Source organism: Zootoca vivipara, chromosome 17 (genome assembly GCF_963506605.1).
Source record: "Zootoca vivipara chromosome 17, rZooViv1.1, whole genome shotgun sequence".
Classification (NCBI taxonomy): domain Eukaryota; kingdom Metazoa; phylum Chordata; class Lepidosauria; order Squamata; family Lacertidae; genus Zootoca; species Zootoca vivipara.
In genome coordinates this window covers 20,913,861-20,934,822 of record NC_083292.1, presented here as the reverse complement: position 1 = coordinate 20,934,822, position 20,962 = coordinate 20,913,861, and the positions used below count along the sequence as shown (strand labels likewise).

Genomic DNA, 20,962 nt, shown 5'->3' with positions numbered 1-20,962 from the left:
ATATGCTAATAATTAAGGGACCTGTGTATTAAGAGAACATTATCTTACGGTGTGAAGCTTTTTTATTCTGGTGTGTTACTGTAATAGGGGATGGTGCCAAAAAAATGATAAAGATGAATGTCTATTTTTTAGTATTATTTTAAAAGTATGGTTTTCGCTTGTGGACCATCTTTGCTCGTTGCTGTTTCTCAGCCTATATTAAGGTGTTTGGCTGTCCGCAAATTTTGCTTTAAATTTCATGGGTCAAGAGGCGGGTGATAAAACACCCCTCCAGGCATAGAAAGAATTTGGGGGGGCGGCGCAGTGTGTACTCTCCCCTTTGCCCCATGTTCCAATAATCTCCCAGTGCCTGCACATTCAACATGTGTCGGAAGGAGTTCTGTGCATGCACCCTGACTGGGGCTCTACAACCATATGCAATAGAACCATAGCTGTCAAGTTCTCGCTTTTTAAAAGGGAAATTCCCTTATGCTGAATAGGCTTCCTCGCAAAAAAAGGGAAAACTTGACACCTATGCATAGAACAACTCATGGTGTGTGTTGAATGGGTGTGACTGGGGGGGGGGAAGCAGCTTTAATAGCTCTGCAACCTTCTCCACACGTAAATATTTCTGTGCAACCCTCCCTGCAAACATTTTCCAATTGGCTGACAGCTCTGTCAATTTCTCCTTTCTGGGCCGGCTCTATCTATCTCACTTTACCCTCTCTCTGCGCGTAGGGGAAGAATACCGACCTTTGCTGCCTTCGGAAGAGAGCACCCTCCAGATTCTGACACACGCCTTGAATCCTCTGGATTACCGAAAGTGGAGGAGGAAGCCCTGCTATTGGCGGCTGCTCAAGAGCTGCAAGGTTACTCTCGTTAAATGCATTTTTATTTTATTTTTATTTTTTTACTTTCCATCAATTTATTTCAGCCAGTGACTAGCATTCAGAAACGGGCTTTGCACAAACATGTAAAATAATGCCGAACAAAACAACTCAAAAAGGAGTCACCCTATTCCCTTTGGAGAGCTGCTAACAACTCTCAGGCCACCTAACGAGCAACAGCTCCCAGAATCCTTTGGGGGAAGCCATGTTTAAAGTGGTATCACGGCACTTTAAATGTTTGATGTGTGAATGTGGCGTCCACGTTTAAAGCACCTCCGAAGTATACGCGCTTTCCCTCAAAGAATTCTGGGAACTGTAGCATTACCCCTCGCAGTGTTAAAATCTCCAGAAACCCTTGACAAATAGCAGCTCCCAGAATCCTTTGGAGGAAGCCATGACTGTTTAAAGTGGTACCATAGTGTGAATGTGGCCTGAGCCTCATGTCCCTCACACTGGGACATTTCTACTTCCACGATTCTCCCCTCTTCCCCACCCCAGTCTGTGTGAAGCTCTTGTCTGAGGAGAAGGTTGCTTCATGGCTGGCGGCAGTGAACAGCCCCCTAAAACCCAACTTTCACACCCATGGTCTCTGAGGTGTAAAGGGTCCGCAGACAGTGTCCCGGCCACTTCACTTTTCTGGTGGCTTTTGCGTGTCCCTTGTGACATGCATGAAACAGCACAGAAGTTACCTCAGCACAAAATAACAGTCTAGACATTGATGGGAAGATTCCCAGTCGTGTGGGAACCTTGGCCAGAGACGGAGGAACCTGCGGTCCTTCCCTGTCTCTTGGCCGTAGCTGGAAAGGGCTGATGGGGGTTGTGTCCTCTGCTCAGTATATTTTTGGACTCCTCAAGTCCTCCATCTTTGCCCCCAGCCCAGAAGTGGGTACGAATCCAGGCGTGACATATTACTTAGGCCACAGTTGGGTCTATACATAGGAATTTTAAATCATGTTTGTATTTCCCCCCCTACAGTACTTTTTATTGTGGTAGACATCTGAAAGCAGACCTTTTCAGGGAAGTTTTTTTATGGTTGATGTTGTATTTTTAGTATTTTGTTGGGAGCCACCCAGAATGGCTGGGACAACTCAGGCTTCTTCTTCTTCTTCTTCTTCTTCTTCTTCTTCTTCTTCTTCTTCTTCTTCTTCTTCTTCTTCTTCTTCTTCTTCTTCTTCTTCTTCTTCTTCTTCTTCTTCTTCTTCATGCTTTTCTCTAAAAAAATATTTAGGGGTACTCTCATTTTCCTACTCATATTAAAATACTGCCCCTGAATGAGGCCAAACTAAGATTCACAAAATGTTTAGGGGTATGCATACCCCTGCGTACCCCCAGAATGATTATTATTAAAAACATTGTTTAAAAAAACATTACTTTTTGCCTCCTTCAGGCACTTGCTAAAAAACATTTCAAGGCAAGCCTATCTAGCTATCAAGAATGCTGACATGTGGTTTAGCCTGCCTTTTGCTGATTTTAATTCTTTGAATGTTTAAACGGTTGTTGTTTTACTAAATTGTTGCTTTTAAGTGTTTTATTGTTTTAGTCGTTGTTGTTTTTAAACTGCTTTGTTGTTGTTTTTTAACAAGTCAGGCAGGGTGTGTGGTTGTATACATTTTTTAAAATAATTAAATAACAATTTTGAATTTTAAAAAAAGGCACCAGATAGTCCCGGCTGTTGATATGCCCGTTCGTGCGGATGTGGCAATCGCCTCCACATGTTATAGCACTTTCACCCACCCCCTAATCTCTCTCCTCCCCAGCTGCCAGTGGAGTTTGTGCTGCTGCTGACTGTGCCCATTGTGGACCCTGACAGGGAAGATCAGAACTGGAGGCGGCCCTTGAACTGCCTTCACCTCATCACTGGGCCCCTCGTCTGCATTCTCACGCTCAAGTCCGGCACATGTAAGCGCCCGCCTTTCCTTCCAAGGACAGTGTGCCCCTCTGATTCTCTTGTTGCCCTTCATGTGCAGTGGTACCTCGGTTTACAAACACAATTGGTTCCGGAAGTCTGTACTTAACCTGAAGCGTACTTAACATGAAGCGAACTTTCCCATTGAAAGTAATGGAAAGTGGATTAATCTGTTCCAGACGGGTCTGCGGAGTACTCAACCTGAAGCGTACTTAACCCGAGGTATGAGTGTAATTGGTTCTGGAAGTCCGTACTTAACCTGAAGTGTACTTAACCTGAAGCGAACTTTCCCACTGAAAGTAATGGAAAGTGGATTAATCCGTTCCAGACAGGTCCGCGGAGTACTTAAACTGAAAATACTCAAACCGAGGCGTACTTAAACCGAGGTATGGACTGTATTTGTAGAGAATGCTTGAACAAGGCTTTCTAAGGCGTTTTGGGCAACTTGAAGTGATGTATGAATGCCTGTCGTTACTCCATCGTTACTCCGTTAACAGCATGGTTAGGCAGACTAAGGCCCAGGGGCCGGATCTGGCCCAGTTGCCTTCTGGATCCGGGCCATGGGCAGTCTGGGAATCACTGCGTGGATCAGTGTGGATCTGATCGTTCAGGTGGCGCCAGCGCGCACGTTTGGCGGCACCCCTCCCTCCTGGCTTCTCCCCGCCCTGCCTAGAGCCCAGAGGAAGGGGGCTAGGCTTTGTTAGTGCCAGCAGCAGCATTAGCGCTGGAGCAGCTGCCATTGTAAGCAGGCTCATTTTGGGCTTTGTTGACCCTCTCCGGATCCCTTTTGCTCGCCGCTCATCGTCCTGCCGCTACCAGCCCCTGCCGGTCACAAGACACAGGTAAGCAGCCACCGGGGCTTGTCCACAAGGTCTGAGGGACAGTAGACCGGCCTCCTGCTGAAAAAGTCTGCCGACCCCTGGTCAACACCATCCATTTCAAATTACAGTGGTACCTCAGGTTAAGAACTTAATTCGTTCTGGAGGTCCGTTCTTAACCTGAAACTGTTCTTAACCTGAAGCACCACTTTAGCTAATGGGGCCTCCTGCTGTTGCCGCGCCACCAGAGCACAATTTCTGTTCTCACCCTGAAGCAAAGTTCTTAACCCGAGGTACTATTTCTGGGTTAGCGGAGTCTGTAACCTGAAGCATCTGTAACCTGAGGTACCACTGTACAGGAATGAATCATTCATATGGAGGAGGGAGAAAGATTGTTTTCTGCTGCTCCAGAGAAGCGGACACGGAGCAATGGATTCAAACTTCAAGAAAGAAGATTCCACCTAAACATTAGGAAGAACTTCCTGACAGTAAGAGCTGTTCGGCAGTGGAATTTGCTACCAAGGAGTGTGGTGGAGTCTCCTTCTTTGGAGGTCTTTAAGCAGAGGCTTGACAGCCATATGTCAAGAATGCTTTGATGGTGTTTCCTGCTTGGCAGGGGGTTGGACTGGATGGCCCTTGTGGTCTCTTCCAACTCTATGATTCTATGATTCTATGAATCAACCCCGTTGAATCCTGTATAAGAAGGGCAAACTTAGTGTCTCCATTCTCTTGCTCTCTTGCAGATGGGTTTCACAAGATCCACGGGGTCTTCCCAGTTTGGGGCCTGGTGGTCCTCTTGGGGGCTGCATTGGCTGTCATTGTCTTCTGCACTACGAGGAACGAAGAGGCACCCCGATATCACTGGGTGAGCACTGTTGCTCAAATCTCTCCCGTGAACCTTTTCATCCTGTACCCAGAGCGGTTTAGCAATCAGTCCCTTTTCACAGGGAACTCTGGGAATTGTAGCTCTGTGGAGCGGGGGGTAGGGGTGGTGGTTTCTCCTAATAACTCTCAGCACCCTGAACAAACTGCATCTCCCAGTATTGTTGGGGGGGGGGGAGAGAAGCCATCATTGTGTAAGGTGGCATCATAGTGCTTCATAAATGCTTGGCACAAATGTGGCCCTTGTCATGTTCATTCATTTCAGTGGGTCTTCTCTGAGTAAATTGTAGTTTGATACAGTAAGCCCACAACTTATGTGTATTTGATTTGTGCGCATTCAGCTTTTAGACGCTTGACAAAAAAATTTTTAATATTATTTTAAGAGAAAGAGGGCAGGCATCCAGGAATTAGGACTTTAGCAATCTCACCCGCCACTGAACTCAATGTGTTTTGGTGGTAACAACAACAACAACAACAACAACAACAACAATATAATTATACCCCCGCCCACCTGGCTGGGTTTCCCCAGCCACTCTGAGCGACTCCCAACAGATTATAAACACCATAAAATATCAAACATTAAAAACTTCCCTAAACAGGGCTGCCTTCAGATGTCTTCTAAAAGTCAGAGAGTTGTTTATATCCTTGACATCTGATGGGAGGGCGTTCCACAGGGTGGGCGCCACTACCGAGAAGGCCCTCTGCCTGGTTCCCTGTAAGCTCACTTCTCACAGTGAGGGAACCACCAGAAGGCCCTGAGAGCTGGACCTGAATGATGGGGGTGGAGACGCTCCTTCAGGTATACTGGGCCAGTATATGCAATTTTGGCTTCAGGCATGACCCCTGGAACATAAGGTAAAGGTAAAGGGACCCCTGACCATTAGGTCCAGTCATGACCAACTCTGGGGCTGCGCGCTCATCTCGCATTATTGGCCGAGGGAGCCGGCGTATAGCTTCCAGGTCATGTGTCCAGCATGACAAAGCCGCTTCTGGAACATAAACCCCACGTAAATTCTGGGCTTACCGTACCACATGTTCTGTGGGTTTACAGGTAGAATAGAACAGGCGACGCAGGTTTACTGTCACGTACTGTATATGACAGCAGCCCATTTAACAGCCAGACACAACCAAGGGGCAAGGAGATGTCTGTTGCCCCCTTTGTGAAGGCCCTTGTTGATAGTTCTCTACTTCCCCGCCCCCCGCCCTCGGATCTTTTTCCCTTGATGCCACACCAGTTATTTGCCTTCCTGGGCTTCCTGGTCAGCGCCTTGTGGATCAACGCTGCTGCCACAGAGGTGGTGAACGTCTTGAGGACTTTGGGGGTCATCTTCCGACTGAGCAACACTGTCTTGGGACTGACGCTGCTGGCCTGGGGGAACAGCATTGGAGGTGAGCGCTCTGGGGCTGGTGAGGAAAGAGGACTTTGGGCATTTATGTATGTGTTGCATTTATATCCTGCCCCACCGCCCACCAGACCCGCAGTCACTTACAAGCAGTGGAGGCCCCCGGAGCAGGAAAAAGGAATAATAGCCCCCTCCTGCTGGTTTTATACCCAGCAACTGGGTGCCCCTTAGGCCAGTCACAAACCTACCTTGCAGGGTGGGGGTTAGGCTAAAATGGAGGGGGGGTGGGGCGCACATCTCTTTACCTTGGCTTTTGAAATTTTGAGCTGTGTATTCTTAAAAACAGCCTTATTTTTGTGATTGTCAATTGTTTTAAACTGTTTTAACCTAGTGCTTTAATTGTTTTAACCGGGCCTTGAGCTGAAGAGTGGGGGTAATTAATAATAATAAGTAATTTCTTTTTGGAAAAAACAGCTTTGGGATTTGTTCGTTTGTTTTACTTTTTTTAATAAACATTTTATTAGATTTAAACATCTAATCCATTTTCAAATTATACAAATATCAATTAAAAAATTAATCCAAATCTTCTGCCGAATTATACAAATTTAAATTTCACTTCCCATACTTCAGACTCAGAAAGCCTAGTCCTCTTATATTCACTGCTTTCTAATCATCGTTTGTTTTTCAATTCAAGTGGTATATACATTTTGTGAACTAAATTGTGAATTAGCTATTATTATTATTATTATTATTATTATTATTATGCCTTGAGCTCCTTGGAGGAAAGGTTGGATATAAATATAAACATACCTGACAGCCTGTTTCCTCTGTGATTTTGTCTAATCCCTGCACTAAAATTTCATTTTAAAAAAGAAACCTAAGTTAGTGACCCATCACCACTTCAGAATAGCTCTGCTTTGTTTATGATGGGCTGCATGACAGATCAGTCAAGCAGCCTATGCAGTCTCAGCATCCTTTTCACCCAGTTGGCCAATCAGATGCCTTTGGGAAGCCCCACAAACAAGACCACACGTATAGCACAGCTTTCTGACGGGGAAAACACCGTGGTGCAGTGGCAGGGCATCTGCTTTGCATGCAGAAGGTCCCGGGTTCAACCCCCGGCCTCTCCAGCTTAAAAAGGGTTAGACAGTGGGGGCGACAGGAAAAGGCTTTCCTCTGACCGAGGCTGTGTTAGAGCTGCTGCCAGTCAGCGTAGACTATACTAGGCTAAGTTGGCAAAAACTCGCCTGATTGAAAACCGTTTCCTAAGCCTATGAGGCACTCATCCCTAGCTAGCAGGACCCAGTGGTCAAGGATGATGGGAATTGTAGTCCAAAAACAGCTGAAGACCCAAGTTTGGGAAACGCTGTGCTAGATAAAACATTCAGTTCCACCCCCACCCACCCCACACTGTTTCCTCCCCACAAAATGAGCCTGCTTCAACGAATCCAATCTGTGGGAGCTAAAGTTAATATATATCAGCGTTTCTCAACCGCTGTTCCGCGGCACACTAGTGTGCCGCGAGACGCTGGCTGGTGTGCCGCGACGTGTGGCGACGAGAAAGGCAATTTGCACTGTCACGTGCCTGGCGGCCGCCAATGAACAAGACTGACCCGCCGGAAAGGACGCCGGCTAGGTCACGACGCGGGGCGAATTGGCAAGTGTTTCTAACAGTCATAATTATATAGTCAATATAGGGCGACACAGAGTTAATTTTTTAAACTTTTTTAATGGTGGTGTGCCTCGTGATTTTTTTCATGGAACAAGTGTGCCTTGGCCCAAAAAAGGTTGAGAAACACTGATATATATTGATGTGTTTCCTTCCCCACCTCTTTCCCCGCTTTCTTGTCTTTCAGACACCTTCTCAGACCTCACGATGGCTCGGCAGGGATACCCCCGCATGGCCTTTTCTGCCTGCTTTGGTGGCATCATCTTCAGTATCCTTGTGCCATTGAAACTCTATTCAGTATTGATCCAGAGCAGAACTCCAATGTGTAGTTAGCAGAATGGAAACTTAAAACACGTTGCGGGATTCCCAAACAATAGACCAGAGGCAATTAATATTTCATCCAGCAGAGCTTTATTGCTACTGAAGGCAAATGAGCATAATGGTCACGAATCCAATATATTCAGGATTGGCACTGTCCGTAAGAAATCCAGTTGCAGCAGACTTGACTTAACAAACTCACAATACAATACTTACACTTAACGCTTAGCGTAAAGGTAAAGGGGCCCCTGACCATCAGGTCCAGTCGTGTCCGACTCTGGGGTTGCGGTGCTCATCTCGCTCTATAGGCCGAGGGAGCCGGCGTTTGTCCGCAGACAGCTTCTGGGTCATGTGGCCAGCATGACAAAGCTGCTTCTGGCGAACCAGAGCAGCGCACGGAAACGCCGTTTACCTTCCCGCCGGAGCGGTCCCTATTTATCTACTTGCACTTTGATATGCTTTCAAACTGCTAGGTGGGCTTAGCATACTATGTACAAAACACCACACCAGGAGGTAGAAAGAGAAAGAGAAACCCAGCCTCTTTCTGGCTTCTTCTTATAGTCAACATGACCTTGTCACAGAAGAGATAACAGAACTACTTTTTGCCCTTCCGATATTGCTGGACTACAACTCCCATTGGCCCCCATGAACAGGGGTGATGGGAGTTGTAGTCCAATGATATCTGGTGGGCCAAAGATTCCCAACACCTACTCTGCATGTTTCCTCCTTTTTGCCCTTGTGTACGCAAGTGGAATGCCCAAAGAGGGTTTATCCTTCTTGGCTCTATAGCAGGCATCCCCAAACTTCGGCCCTCCAGATGTTTTGGACTACAATTCCCATCTTCCCCGACCACTGGTCCTGTTAGCTAGGGATCATGGGAGTTGTAGGCCAAAACATCTGGAGGGCCGCAGTTTGGGGGTGCCTGCTCTATAGGCTTCTCGCTCTTATCACGCAAAAAGTCTTGCTGCATTGGACCTATTAACCTTGTTGATCAGCCATATCCCTCTGGGAAGCTCATGGGTGAAACAATGGAGGCAGTACCCCCCGGCCTCCTGTGCAAATGTATGCTGCCTCTGGATGGGGAGGCCCCATTGAAGCTGCCCTGGACAGCACGTAGATCCTACGTCCGTGTGTCTTCGTCTGAGAAAGTCAGTGGATTTTGCTTTCTGTGTTACAAACCGGTGCCTGGGGCTTCCAGCAGCGAGAAGCCAGCTGGCTCAATTTCTCATCCACTCCTTGCGTGAATTTGCTCTCGGCCTGGGTTTGCTGGCTAGGCCCATTGCCTCTGTGGGACTGGGGAGGGGAGGGAGGGCAGTCGGTCACTGATTGATTGCTTTTCCTGGCCAGATTGTCTCCTGAACTTTGCCGGCAGATATGCTTGTTGGTGTTGGACTCGGTTGCCTCCTTCAGATGACGAGCAGCAAGCTAGTCGTGAGGGTACAGACATTCTCATTGCCATTTCTCCTGGGGGGGTGGGGAGGACCTGCGGCCCTCCAAATGCTGTCAGACTCCCATCAGCCCACAGCCAGCATGGCCAATGGTCAGGGAAGATTGATGGTTCAAAGGCAGCCCTAAATACAGTGCATTGCAGTAGACTTCACCAGAGCATAGACAACTGAAGCCAGGCTGGCCATGTTCATGTCCAGGGATGATGAGAGATGTAGTCCAAAAATATCTGGAGGGTAAACATTTTTGCTTTACCCTGAGTCGGTCCAGTAATGTCTACACTGGCTGGCAGCATCTCTCCAGGAATCCAGACAAGGAAGTATTTCCCAGCTCAACCTGGAGATGCCGGGCTTTGAACCTGGGACCTTCTGCGTGCAAGGCAGATGTTCTACCACTGAGCCACAGCCCTTGCCCACTGGCTGCCCTGTGTTAGGGCTAGTCCTGTCCTCCATGGCATCTGGTGTGCTCACTCCCCTTTTCCGGTCTCCCCTTTGCAGCTGGAATCCGAGGGCCTTCTGGTGTGGATCCTGGCCGGCGCGCTGGGCCTCAGCTTGATCTTCTCCTTCCTCTCCGTGCCCGCTCAGTGCTTCCATCTGGGGCCCGGCTACGGCTGCTGCCTCATCGTCTACTACCTGGTCTTCTTGACCGTTGCGCTGCTGACGGAGTTTAGGGTGATCCGGCTGGCCTCCATCTGAAGAAGACATCTCTCATCGTGGACCTCCTCCTGACGTTATCGCGGAGTGGTGGTGGGGTTGCAAACGTCCCCCTCTTGCGACCGAGGTGCTGTGCTTGGAGACAGTGCCTTGCAACAACCCCACAACCCCGGCGAGTGCCCAAAGGGGGACCTGGTTGGCAGGTTTGACTGTTACCCGCTGCTTGGAGGGAAGCAAGACCACAACTCAAACCTCGGAAACGTACGCAGAGCTCCAGGCAAGCTGTTGTTAGGTTGCTGCGATCTTTCAAGGCACGAGGGTGCCACCTGCTTTTAAAGACCTATTTTATAAGTCAGGGATCGTTCGGCCTTGGGGAGAGGCCATTGGTTCCCCCAATCAGTATTAACGTTTCTTATAAGGAAAGGCATTATTTAGGTTTTAAACAAAAGCTTTTTTAAAAGAAAAGAACATTGTCAGGTTTTTGGGGGGAATGGGTTTTGCAAGGAGTGATTTTTAGATCCTGTCTGCGTTGCAAGATGGTAAGGCATACTGCTGCCAGTATGTACGGCTTGTGGCTATTGGTTTCCTCAAGTTTCGGTTGGAAACTGCAAATATACAACTAAGAGATATTGCATTAAAAGTACCATGCACACAACACCTTTTTATTTCCAGTATCCAGCAGTGAGTTCCAGGGGCAAATCTACAGTCATACCTTGGTTTTTGAACAGCTTAGTTCTTGAACGTTTTGGATCCTCATTGCCGCAAACCCAGAAGTGAGTGTTCCAGTTTGCAAACTTATGTTTGGAAGCCAAAGATCTGACGGGGCTTCCGGGGCTTCCAATTGGCTGCAGGAGCTTCCTGCAGCCAATCAGAAGCCACGCTTCGGTTTTCAAATGTTTTGGAAGTCGAACGGAGTTCCGGAACAGGTTCCGTTCGACTTCCATGGTACGACTGTACTATGAAACTAGTGAAACTTAAGCTCCAGGGCCCCTAATCCCAGAGGGGCCCCTGAAACAACTTTAGTCCACATTGCTTAACATTTTTAGGTCTAGTAGACCCAATTTGAGTCGCCCAATTCAAATGGATTAATTTTTTTGTTGTATATATTTCAACAGTTCCAAAGTTTGAGAGTCGGTAGCACAGATGTTGTAAAGTTGAAAGGGTACAGCAGTTTTAAGCAAAACTGAGATTTAGTAGTTAATGTATTCCCCCCCCCTTTAATGTGGTGATCTGCCATGGACCAACCTCATTGAAGAGATAACAGTGGTTACCCAGGCCTCGTTGCTGGTTGTGAAGGGGCCCCCATGAGTGTTCAGGCTTCTGGGGGGGGGCCAAATGTAGGTCCACCACTGGTGAGTGCCAGTACTTACTAGGAGCATCTGTGTCCAAGAGGGGGAGCTATTGGCAGGTACAGAAACCCTCAGTGTGTGTGTGTGTGTGTGTGTGTGTGGGAAAATCCCCCAAGCAGCCCAACTGAATGTCATTGGTGGTCATTGAGTGCTGTGAGTTTTTTGGAAGTGGGATGGAAAACATGGGAATGGACTAGAGACTGGAACAGGAGCAATCCCAGGCTGTAGTGAATTCAGCAGAAATGCTCCCATTTGTTACCCGAATTCACACCACACATTTAAAAGCACTATGGTGGCAGTTCTAAGCAGTCATGGCTTCCCCAAGAATTCCGGGAGCTGTAGTTTGTTAATAGTGCCGAAAGTTCTTAGGAGAACCCTCTATTCCCCTCCCAGAGCAACAATTCTGAGCGCGGTTTAACAGTCAATTCCTCTTCACAGGGAAGCTTAGGAATTGTAGCTCTAGGAGTGGAATAAGGGCCTCCCCCCCCCCCCAAAAAAACTTTCAGTACCCTTAATAAAAATTCGGGGGGGGGCTCTATAACTGTTTAAAGTGGTATCAGAGTGTTTTAAATGAATGGTGTGAATGTGGTCAATGTCTGCTAAATGGGTTTGGTCAGTATTTTGCCCCCCTCCCAAAAAAAAACCCCTCGATGTGCTCTACATGCAAGGGTGCCATAGCTATGGCACTTCCCATGCTTATAAGTTACTGGCCTCCCACCTTGTGTGTCATTTCTGGTTTCCACTAAAACTCTCACTAGGAATGTTGGGTGCCTTTTTCTGCCTTTCAGAAAACATATTTATTCTTGGCCTCCTCCCCCCCCCCTTTCACCATTGTGCCAGGGAACTTCTTGGCTTTGGTATCCAAGGCTACTTCTGCACAGAAATAGACCAATTGAAGTCATCAAACAGAACTCACTTAGCTCCATTCATTTCAATGGGGCTGCTTTCAGTAGAACTGGTGTTGGATGCAGCTGCTTACAAGTGACACTCAGAAAATTTGAATATCGTTGAAAAGTGCATTTCTTTCAGTAATGCAACTTATTATTTTTTATTTTTCTTCTAATTTTTACAAATGCTTTCTGTTGGAAATTCCACAGCAATAAAACATAGTTACAATAACACAAAAATAAACATCGCTATTATATTTCATTAATTACATTCCATTTATAGTTGACCCACCTTACGACAAATAATTACAATTACAACAAATAAAGGCTTGGTATATCTTGTTTTGCATGTCATGCATCTATCTCCAGAAGAGGGCAACCAAAATGGTCAAAGGCCTGGAAACAATGCCTTATGAGGAACGGCTTAGGGAGCTGGGTATGTTTAGCCTGGAGAAGAGAAGGTTAAGGGGTGATATGATAGCCATGTTCAAATATATAAAAGGATGTCATATAGAGGAGGGTGAAAAATTGTTTTCTGCTGCTCCAGAGAAGCGGACACGGAGCAATGGATTCAAACTACAATAAAGAAGATTCCACCTAAACATTAGGAAGAACTTCCTGACAGTAAGAGCTGTTTGACAGTGGAATTTGCTGCCAAGAAGTGTGGTGGAGTCTCATTCTTTGGAGGTCTTTAAGTAGAGGCTTGACAGCCATATGTCAAGAATGCTTTGATGGTGCTTCCTGCTTGGCAGGGGGTTGGACTGGATGGCCCTTGTGGTCTCTTCCAACTCTATGATTCTATCTCATATATTGGTTTCACCTTTTAAGTTGCATTACTGAAATAAATGCACTTTTTGACGATATTCTAATTTTCCGAGTTTCACCTGTATTATCTTTTAATGTGCTCAGAGGCATTCCTTTAAGAATATCTGGGCGGGGTGGGGCGCCTGCAACATCCCAGCCTTGGATCATTTCCATTCGAAAAGCAGGGAAGAAAGCTGGCTGAATCATTAAGGCTGCCATCCTAACCTTATTTTACCTAGGAGCAAGCCCTATTGAAGTAAGACTTATTTCTATGTAGACGTGGATAGGATTGCACTATTAACTGCTTTGTTCTCTGGAGGATTTTTTGGGAGGTGGAAATGATGCCCTTTGAGAACTCAAGACTATAGCCCAGCGTACAGCTACAGGCTGCAGAAGTTGTCGCATCATGAGCATGCTTGCACAACCTGCACAACTTGTGTGTGTTGTGGCCTGCTGTGTTATTGTCACTCCCCACCCCCACACTTTTTTGCAGCAAACCCGTTTTATTTTGTTTCATTCTGGGCCCACAAAATTGTAAGCTGAGTTTGCACAATTGCATCTTGCTGCATGTGATTTCCTGACTGACTGCTAATTTCCGGTCAGTTTCATCCTGGGAACCAGAGGAATGACAAGGCAGTTTTATACTTGGGATTGGTGCTTGACCAACGCTCCGCAGGATCACACAAGCTTTTCAGCACCCGTGTTGAGCAACTGGAAGTCTGGGAGCCTTGCACAGTGGCCAGCTCGGTTAATCCACCCAGACGGTGTGTCTGGACAAAGACGTCCCGAAAAGCTTTCCCCTGTCCTGTTGTTCCTCAAAAAAAAGGGGGGGAGGCCCTGCTGGTTTCTCTCCATTGGGCAATTCTGTCTGCGGGTATCCGATCTCAGAATGTTTCATTCATCAGTGTTTGGAAACCTAGTAGAACTTTTCCCACTCCCTTGTTTTAACCTGCCTCGTTAAGAGTGACACAATGGGGCAACCACAGAGAATGTCTCAATGGTTACAGCTAGGAGATTCTTTGGGGGTGGGGAGCTGGACATGGGCAGTGTTTTAACTGCTGGGTCTGAGAACTCTTTGGGAGTCCTGCTGTGCAACACAGGAACACAAAGGCAAGAGGAAAACTGAATAGCAGACTCCATCCAGCTAACTTTGGGTGCTTCTGAATACCAGTTGCTGGAAACCACAGGACAGAGAGTGTTTTCGTGCTCTGGTCCTGCCTGCTGGTTTCCCACTGGAACATCTGGGTGGCCCTTGTGGGAACATGATGCTATACTAGATAGCACTGGTCTCATCCAGCAGGCTCCTCTTCTGCTATTTTACTCATAAGTATGTTCCTTGGCATTCAATTGGTATTTATGGCCTGTGGTTTGGGAATACAGTCATACCTTGGTTCTCCATTCTGGACTCCCGAAACTGTTTGAAAAGCAAGGTGCGGCTTCCGATTGGCTGCAGGAGCTTCTGGCACTCATTTTTTTTTTTTAACCAATAAATTTTTATTGATTTTCCATTTTCAGCAACTTATACATTACATATTAGTCCAAACAATACGTAGCTGTCTCCAGCTCGGACTTCCCCCCACCCCACCAACAGGTATATTAGTTCTCACTTCTCGCGTATTTCAACTATTCTTGATAATCAACAATGAAGAATTTAACTCATTACCGCCAACGTTTTCATTCCATTATAGTTCTTTCTTGCATATTCTACAAACTTACTCCATTCTCTATGGAATTTCACGTCACCCTGATCCCTTATTCTATAAGTTAGCTTAGCCATTTCCATCAAGTCTAATAGCTTCGTTTGCCATTCCGTAATCTGGGGTACCTCTTCTAACTTCCATTTTTGGGCGATTAGTAGCCTCGCGGCCACTGTGGCATACAAGAAAAATCGCTGGTCAGTTTTTTTAATTTCGTTATCTAACAGCTCCAATAAAAAGGCTTCAGGTTTTTTCTTGAAGGTGTACCTAAGTATCTTTTTGAGTTCATTATAAACCGCTTCCCAAAAGTTTTTTATCTTAGGACACCCCCACCACATATGAAAAAATTCTCCGTTAGCTGTTTTACATTTCCAACGAGCCTTATTATGCAGTCTGTACATTTTGGCTAATTTGACCGGGGTTAAGTACCAGCGATAGGTCATCTTCATAACGTTTTCCTTTAAGGCTGTACAGGCAGTAAATTTTAAATTTTCCTGCCACAGTTTTTCCCATGCCTCCATTTCTATATTATGCCCAATATCAATTGCCCATTTTATCATTGAATCCTTCACTGCCTCGTCCATTGTGTGCCAATCTAGCAGTAGGTTATACATTTTAGACAACGTTTTTTGGTTGCTTCCCAAAAGTTCAATTTGAAATTTAGATTTCTTTTCTTCAAAGCCCAAATTCTTCCTGTCCTTCATAAACAAATCATTGATTTGGTGATATTGTATCCATCCTGCCAGCCTGTCCTTTATTTGTTCATATGTCTTCAATTTGAATCCTTCTTTGGATTTAGTCACTATTTCCTCATATGTTAACCCCTTTTTATCCATGTTAATTTTCTGAATTGCCAACACATTAGCTTCTGGCACTCAAGTGGAAGCCACGGCAGATGTTCGGCTTCCAAAAAGCGTTCAAAAACTGGACCACTTACTTCCAGGTTTTCGGCATTTGGGAGCCGATTTGTTCGACAACAAAGCCGTTTGAGAACCAAGGTATGACTGTATCCATTTCCAAGTGTTTCTCTGTGATGGGGATGAAGGAACCTGAGGACCCTGCAGGTGTTTCTAGACCTCAACTCCCATCATCCCTCTCTGCTGGTCGTGCTGTGAGGGCCTGATTGGAGTTGAAGTCCCAACAGCCTCTGGAAGGCCACCAGTTTCCTCCATCCCCGCTCTAGGAAGTCATCTCACTAGTGTCACTACTGTATTAGGTTTAAATGTTACTAACCAGAAACAATAGATGGTGATCCTCCAACTACCACTGAACTACAACTCCCATCAGCCCCTAGCCCAGGCATCCCTAAACTACGGCCCTCCAGATGTTTTGGCCTACAGCTCCCATGATCCCTAGCTAACAGGACCAGTGGTCAGGGATGATGGGAATTGTAGTCCAAAACATCTGGAGGGCTGAAGTTTGGGGGTGCCTGCCCTAGCCCAATGACCATGCTTGCCAGGGCTAATGGGAGCTATAGTTCAGCATAGCTGTCAAGTTTTCCTTTTTCTCGCGAGGAAGCCTATTCAGCATAAGGGAATTTCCCTTAAAAAAAGGGAGAACTTGACAGCTATGAGTTCAGCAGTGTCTGAAGAGCTAAAGGTTCCCCACATCTGCAATAGACAAATATTGGGAATAAGCTCTTATTGGTATCACACTGCATTTATTCCTTGCATTGGTGTACCTGCAAACTACAAATTTTATCACTTGATGAAACGTCAGCAATTTTAAAGATGTTTTAAAATGTATTTAGGTTGTTGTTGTTTTTAAAGGATTCTGGGAGTTAAGGGGGAGAATAGATAAAATTCACAAATCTTTATTACAGTAAAATTTATCATATTTAGAAAACATCCAATAATGAACTTAGTAGGGCAAATCTTATGAAGTCTTCTTCAACATGTGCCAAATAGATTTCAGAACAAAAGGTCTGCAAAGGCCTAAGATAGCATCAGGGAAACTAAATTACTTTTAGGATCCACCTTATTTTTATGATTGCAAGTTGTTTAAATATGTTTTTTTTAGTTGTGTTTTAATATTGTAACCCTCCCTGGGACCTTAGGGTGAAGGTTGGGGAGGAAATGAATAAAGAAATGTGATTTAGCTCTTTTTAAAAATGTTAGTGTGTCTTGGATAAATAATGACAAGCTGATACCAGTAGGCTTTGATTCAAATTTAACCTCAAGACTTTGCAAGTTAATGCTGACATTTGGTCAGGCTGAAGTTTGCATTATCATAATGAGGGCTTATTGAGAATTGACAGTTTTCTTCAAGATTGATGTTTTCAATTGAAGTTTTGAAGTGTTTTGTCCTCTAAAGTTTTGTATGCAAGAACCAAAACCTATTAGTCTCAAGGTTGGGTTTTGTTTGCTTATTTGTTTATCCTGGACTGGTAGGTGTTTTTTTTTTTTTTAGTTTTTAGGTATTTGCCATTTTCTTTGTTTTACATGACACCATTGATGGAAGACGTTTGTGGTGGGAAAGTATTTGGCATATTCGAAACGTATACCACAAAGGATTTATTACTGGAGTGTTTATGGTTTTATTGTAACAAAGACATCTGTATTTTTATCATATTTCCTCCCCCTGTGATTTGCATTGCCAATTTGTTTTATAGCAACCGTTTTGTACCTCAGTTGTTCTGTGCTCTTAAGCTCTGTGCACCTTCAAGTAGAACCATTCTCCGTTCTGAGGAGTTTTGCCAAGGAAGCCTTCGGTGTCTGTGCAAACCCTATGCAGAAATTATCACATATAACCGTTACCCAGAAGCAAAGTCATTACAGGGCTGGCAAAGTGCTCTGCGATAGGGTCCCTACCATGCCCACCCTGTGTAGCATCATGGGAAATTAAAATGGCTGCCTACCCATCTGGTTTCTCAGGGAAGACATTAGTGCGGACAGATGCTGATGGAGCCCTGATAGCTGCTCCAGGGTACCAGCTGGTGCAAATGGCAGCCTGTAGTTGAACGACAGAAAGCTGGAAGGGTTTGCTGCTTTCATGTCGGTGTCTATAAAGGCTCTTAAATCTGTCAGCTGGGAGAATCCTGAAACAATGGTGGTAGAAATCCCGAAGGAATCCTGATTGCTGCTTTCCATGCAATTTATTGCTTTTGGTGGGAGGTTTGTATTCAGTGAAGTTCCTGCTCAGAGTAGGCCCATTGAAATTAATCAACCTAAGTTAGGTATGTCCATTAACTTCAGTGGTTCTGCTTTCTGCCACCCAATGTTTGATTCCCCACTGCAATCTGCTGTATCCCAAAATGGCAAATAAGGTGAGGACACATTTCTAAGTTGGAAGCTAAGCGACAGCAAACTTGTGTTTCAGGTCACATGTCCTCACCACGAATTGTAATGGATCCCAAACAACAGAGCGAGGTAGACTTCTTTTATGCTTGGGAGATCGTACGTTTAAAACCTCTCTCTTATGTAGTGAAGTGTAGCTTCGGACAAGTGTAGTCTCTCTTTAACAAATCTACCTCAGAACGATAACACTGAAGAGAGAACTCGCCCTGAGCCATCACTATGAATAATAATGCATATAAGCCGCTACGGGGCTAGTTCGAGTGGCCAATTCTTATTTGCTTGTTTTCAAAAACCTCCTGGAGGCAACTAAGCAGATTTTGGCCAACTCTTTTTGTTCTTCCCCTTACCGCTGTGAGAAAGCTGTGCTCAGGGAATCTCCTTGGGAGAGTGGGCTGCAAAAATTGCTTTGTTATATGAATTGTTGGTGCTGGGAGCTAGAGATTAGGGTTGTTATACGAAGCCAAGAGTTGCTGCAATTAACTTCTGGACCATGAACCCAAATGGATGTGAGTTGTGTGCATCAAAAGTATATGCAGCCAGGGTTTTTGAAGGGAAGTAGCCAGTGCTTCCTTGAATGTTGCTTACTTTTCTAAGGAATCTCCTTCAGCCTTAAGACTTATCAAGTGTTTGCATCAGGTGCCAATAACAGCAGTACTCTCCCTTCCTGTTAAACCCTTTTCTCTGCTCAGCACAGCGTAGCATCTGGTATGTTAATAAAGGCAAAACACAATTAACTCTTCTTGTCTTCATTGCTGCACTGGGGTTGGGGACTTCAATGCTAGAGGCCGAATCAAACCTCTGTCCGGTCCTTGGGAGTTTGTCCAGGCCACGCACCTTACTTTTACCACAGTTCCGATGCTGGAAGAGGATTTATGTGCAAGGAGTATGCAAACCATCAATAGTGTGTTGTGTATCAGCATACCTGCCAACATTTCTCTGATGAAAATAAGGATGTCCTATTTCATAATAATACCGGTACAGTGGTACCTCTAGTTACGAACTTAATTCGTTCCGGAGGTCCGTTCTTAACCTGAAACGGTTCTTAACTAGAGGTGTGATTTCGCTAATGGGGCCTCTTGCTGCCGCTACGACGCCGGCACATGATTTCTGTTCTCATCCTGGGGCAAAGTTCTCAACTCGAGGTAACTCTTCCAGGTTAGAGGAGTTTGTAACTTGAAGTGTTTGTAACCTGAGGCGTTTGTAACTCTAAGGCAGTGTTTCTCAACCAGTGTGCCTCCAGATGTTTTGGGACTACAACTCCCATCATTCCTGACCACTGGTCTTGCTAGCTAGGGATGATGGGAGTTGTAGTCCCAAAACATCTGGAGGCACACTGGTTGAGAAACACTGCTCTAAGGTACCACTAATTTTATTATTTAAGCCTTGTCCATCTGACTGGGTTGTTCCAGACACACTGGGTGGCTTCCAACATATATAAAAACGTAATAAAACTATACAGGGCTGCATTCAGATTAGCTCTTAAGGTTGCCTAGTTACTTATCTCCTTGGCTCAAGGATAGCATAACTCCATACCCTCCACCATTTCTCTGATGAAAATAGGAACGTCCTTAAGGGGGAAATGGGACATTCTGGAATGGAATCGGAAACCAGGATGGCTTTTGTAAATCCGGGACTGTCCCTGGAAAATAGGGACACTTGGGGGGTCTGCATGAGCACTGTAGAGCAGGCACCCCCAAACTGCGGCCCTCCAGGTGTTTTGGCCTACGACTCCCATGATCCCTAGCTAACAGGACCAGTGGTAGGGGAGGATGGGAATTGTAGTCCAAAACATCTGGAGAGCCGAAGTTTGGGGGTGCCTGCTGTAGAGGAAGCGTTACTCTCCATAAAATGCCTAAGCTTGCTTAGTAGTACTACTGTACAAAAGAAGAAATGAACAGCCCTTGCTTTTGGCTTACAAATAGGGGCAATGACCAAAAACCACCTTCAATTTAGGAAAAGGGGGAACGGTGGAAGGAACGGGTAAGCAGATGGAAGGTGAAGGGAGACAGAGAGACCTAAGTGCTAAGAAGCCTTTTCTTCCCTGTGTATCTAAATGTTGAGTAGACGGCATGTGCAGTTGTGAAAACATGAAAGCTCTACCTATGGCTTGCATACTTTTTGAAAAGAAGCGCTCTTGCCACAGGAAGTGGCCTGGTCTTCGCCGAAGTTCAGTAGCTGTTTCACCTCCCCCAACGCCCTTTGCAAATAAATGCAGAAAACAAAGAAGAAAGGAACGCTTTAAAAGGTTTATTAAATGTGCCTGTAAATATCTCTATAACACTGTTTCAGACATCATCATTACAGTTTCCCATACAAACTCACAGTGAACAAAACCTCCCATTGTGTTAACGTTCCTGCAAGTGATTGTCTTTGGAGTTAAGTGTTGGAGGAAGCCAAGGAGAAAAAGACAAGTTAGAAGATAGACCCGCTGAGGTTTGTGTTTCCTTCCATCCTGCAAGAAGCAGTTTCTGGAATTATCACTAGCTTATTCTGGTAAGGAGTTTGGGGGCTGGGGCATATACAGTGCAAGTTGAGTTACGGGTCAGTTAGTTAGCAGTACAGCTCAGGTAACATGTCTCGGTTCTGAGACCACAGCAGCAATATTCTACAGAGACTAATTGGGTTCCCTCAAAGCCTCAGACTCCAGCTTTGTAGAGTAGCAGAAACTACACAGCTGTTAGGGGGGAAACACTTCTTAAGAATAGCGGCCCCAAGAGTCTATAATCAGTGGAGGGGGGCTGTTGGCCCAGATATATGCTGCACACAGGTTTGATCCTTAGGCTAGTTCAAGGGGTAGCCAACACGGCGCCCTCCATCTGTGGATGGGCTCCATTTCCCACCATCTCTGGCCATGCAAGGCTGATGGAGCTCACCAACATCTGGAGGCCGACACACTGGCTAGCCTTGGGCTAGTTAGTGGTCTGGTCCATGAAGGGGCACGAAACTTCAATTTCACCATCACGAGGTCGGAATTTGCTTTCCATCAGCAAGTAAGTTATATGCACCAAAAAAAGAGAGGCAGGGGCAG

The 20,962-nt window shown here is 45.7% G+C and overlaps 1 protein-coding gene across 2 annotated transcripts in view; it reads left to right on the top strand.

The window, feature by feature from the left end:
- SLC8B1 (solute carrier family 8 member B1) overlaps window positions 1–18,668 on the top strand; it is a 35,647-nt gene extending 16,979 nt beyond the window's left edge. For both annotated transcript variants that reach the window (XM_060269640.1, XM_060269642.1), the window contains exons 10-16: window positions 718–848; window positions 2,624–2,765; window positions 4,334–4,455; window positions 5,708–5,861; window positions 7,672–7,752; window positions 9,175–9,239; window positions 9,746–18,668. In XM_060269640.1, coding sequence (XP_060125623.1) covers window positions 718–848; window positions 2,624–2,765; window positions 4,334–4,455; window positions 5,708–5,861; window positions 7,672–7,752; window positions 9,175–9,239; window positions 9,746–9,943 — 893 coding nt within the window. In that variant the 3' untranslated portion in view covers window positions 9,944–18,668. The remainder of the gene's footprint in view (window positions 1–717; window positions 849–2,623; window positions 2,766–4,333; window positions 4,456–5,707; window positions 5,862–7,671; window positions 7,753–9,174; window positions 9,240–9,745) is intronic.
- Window positions 18,669–20,962: the final 2,294 nt, after the last annotated feature.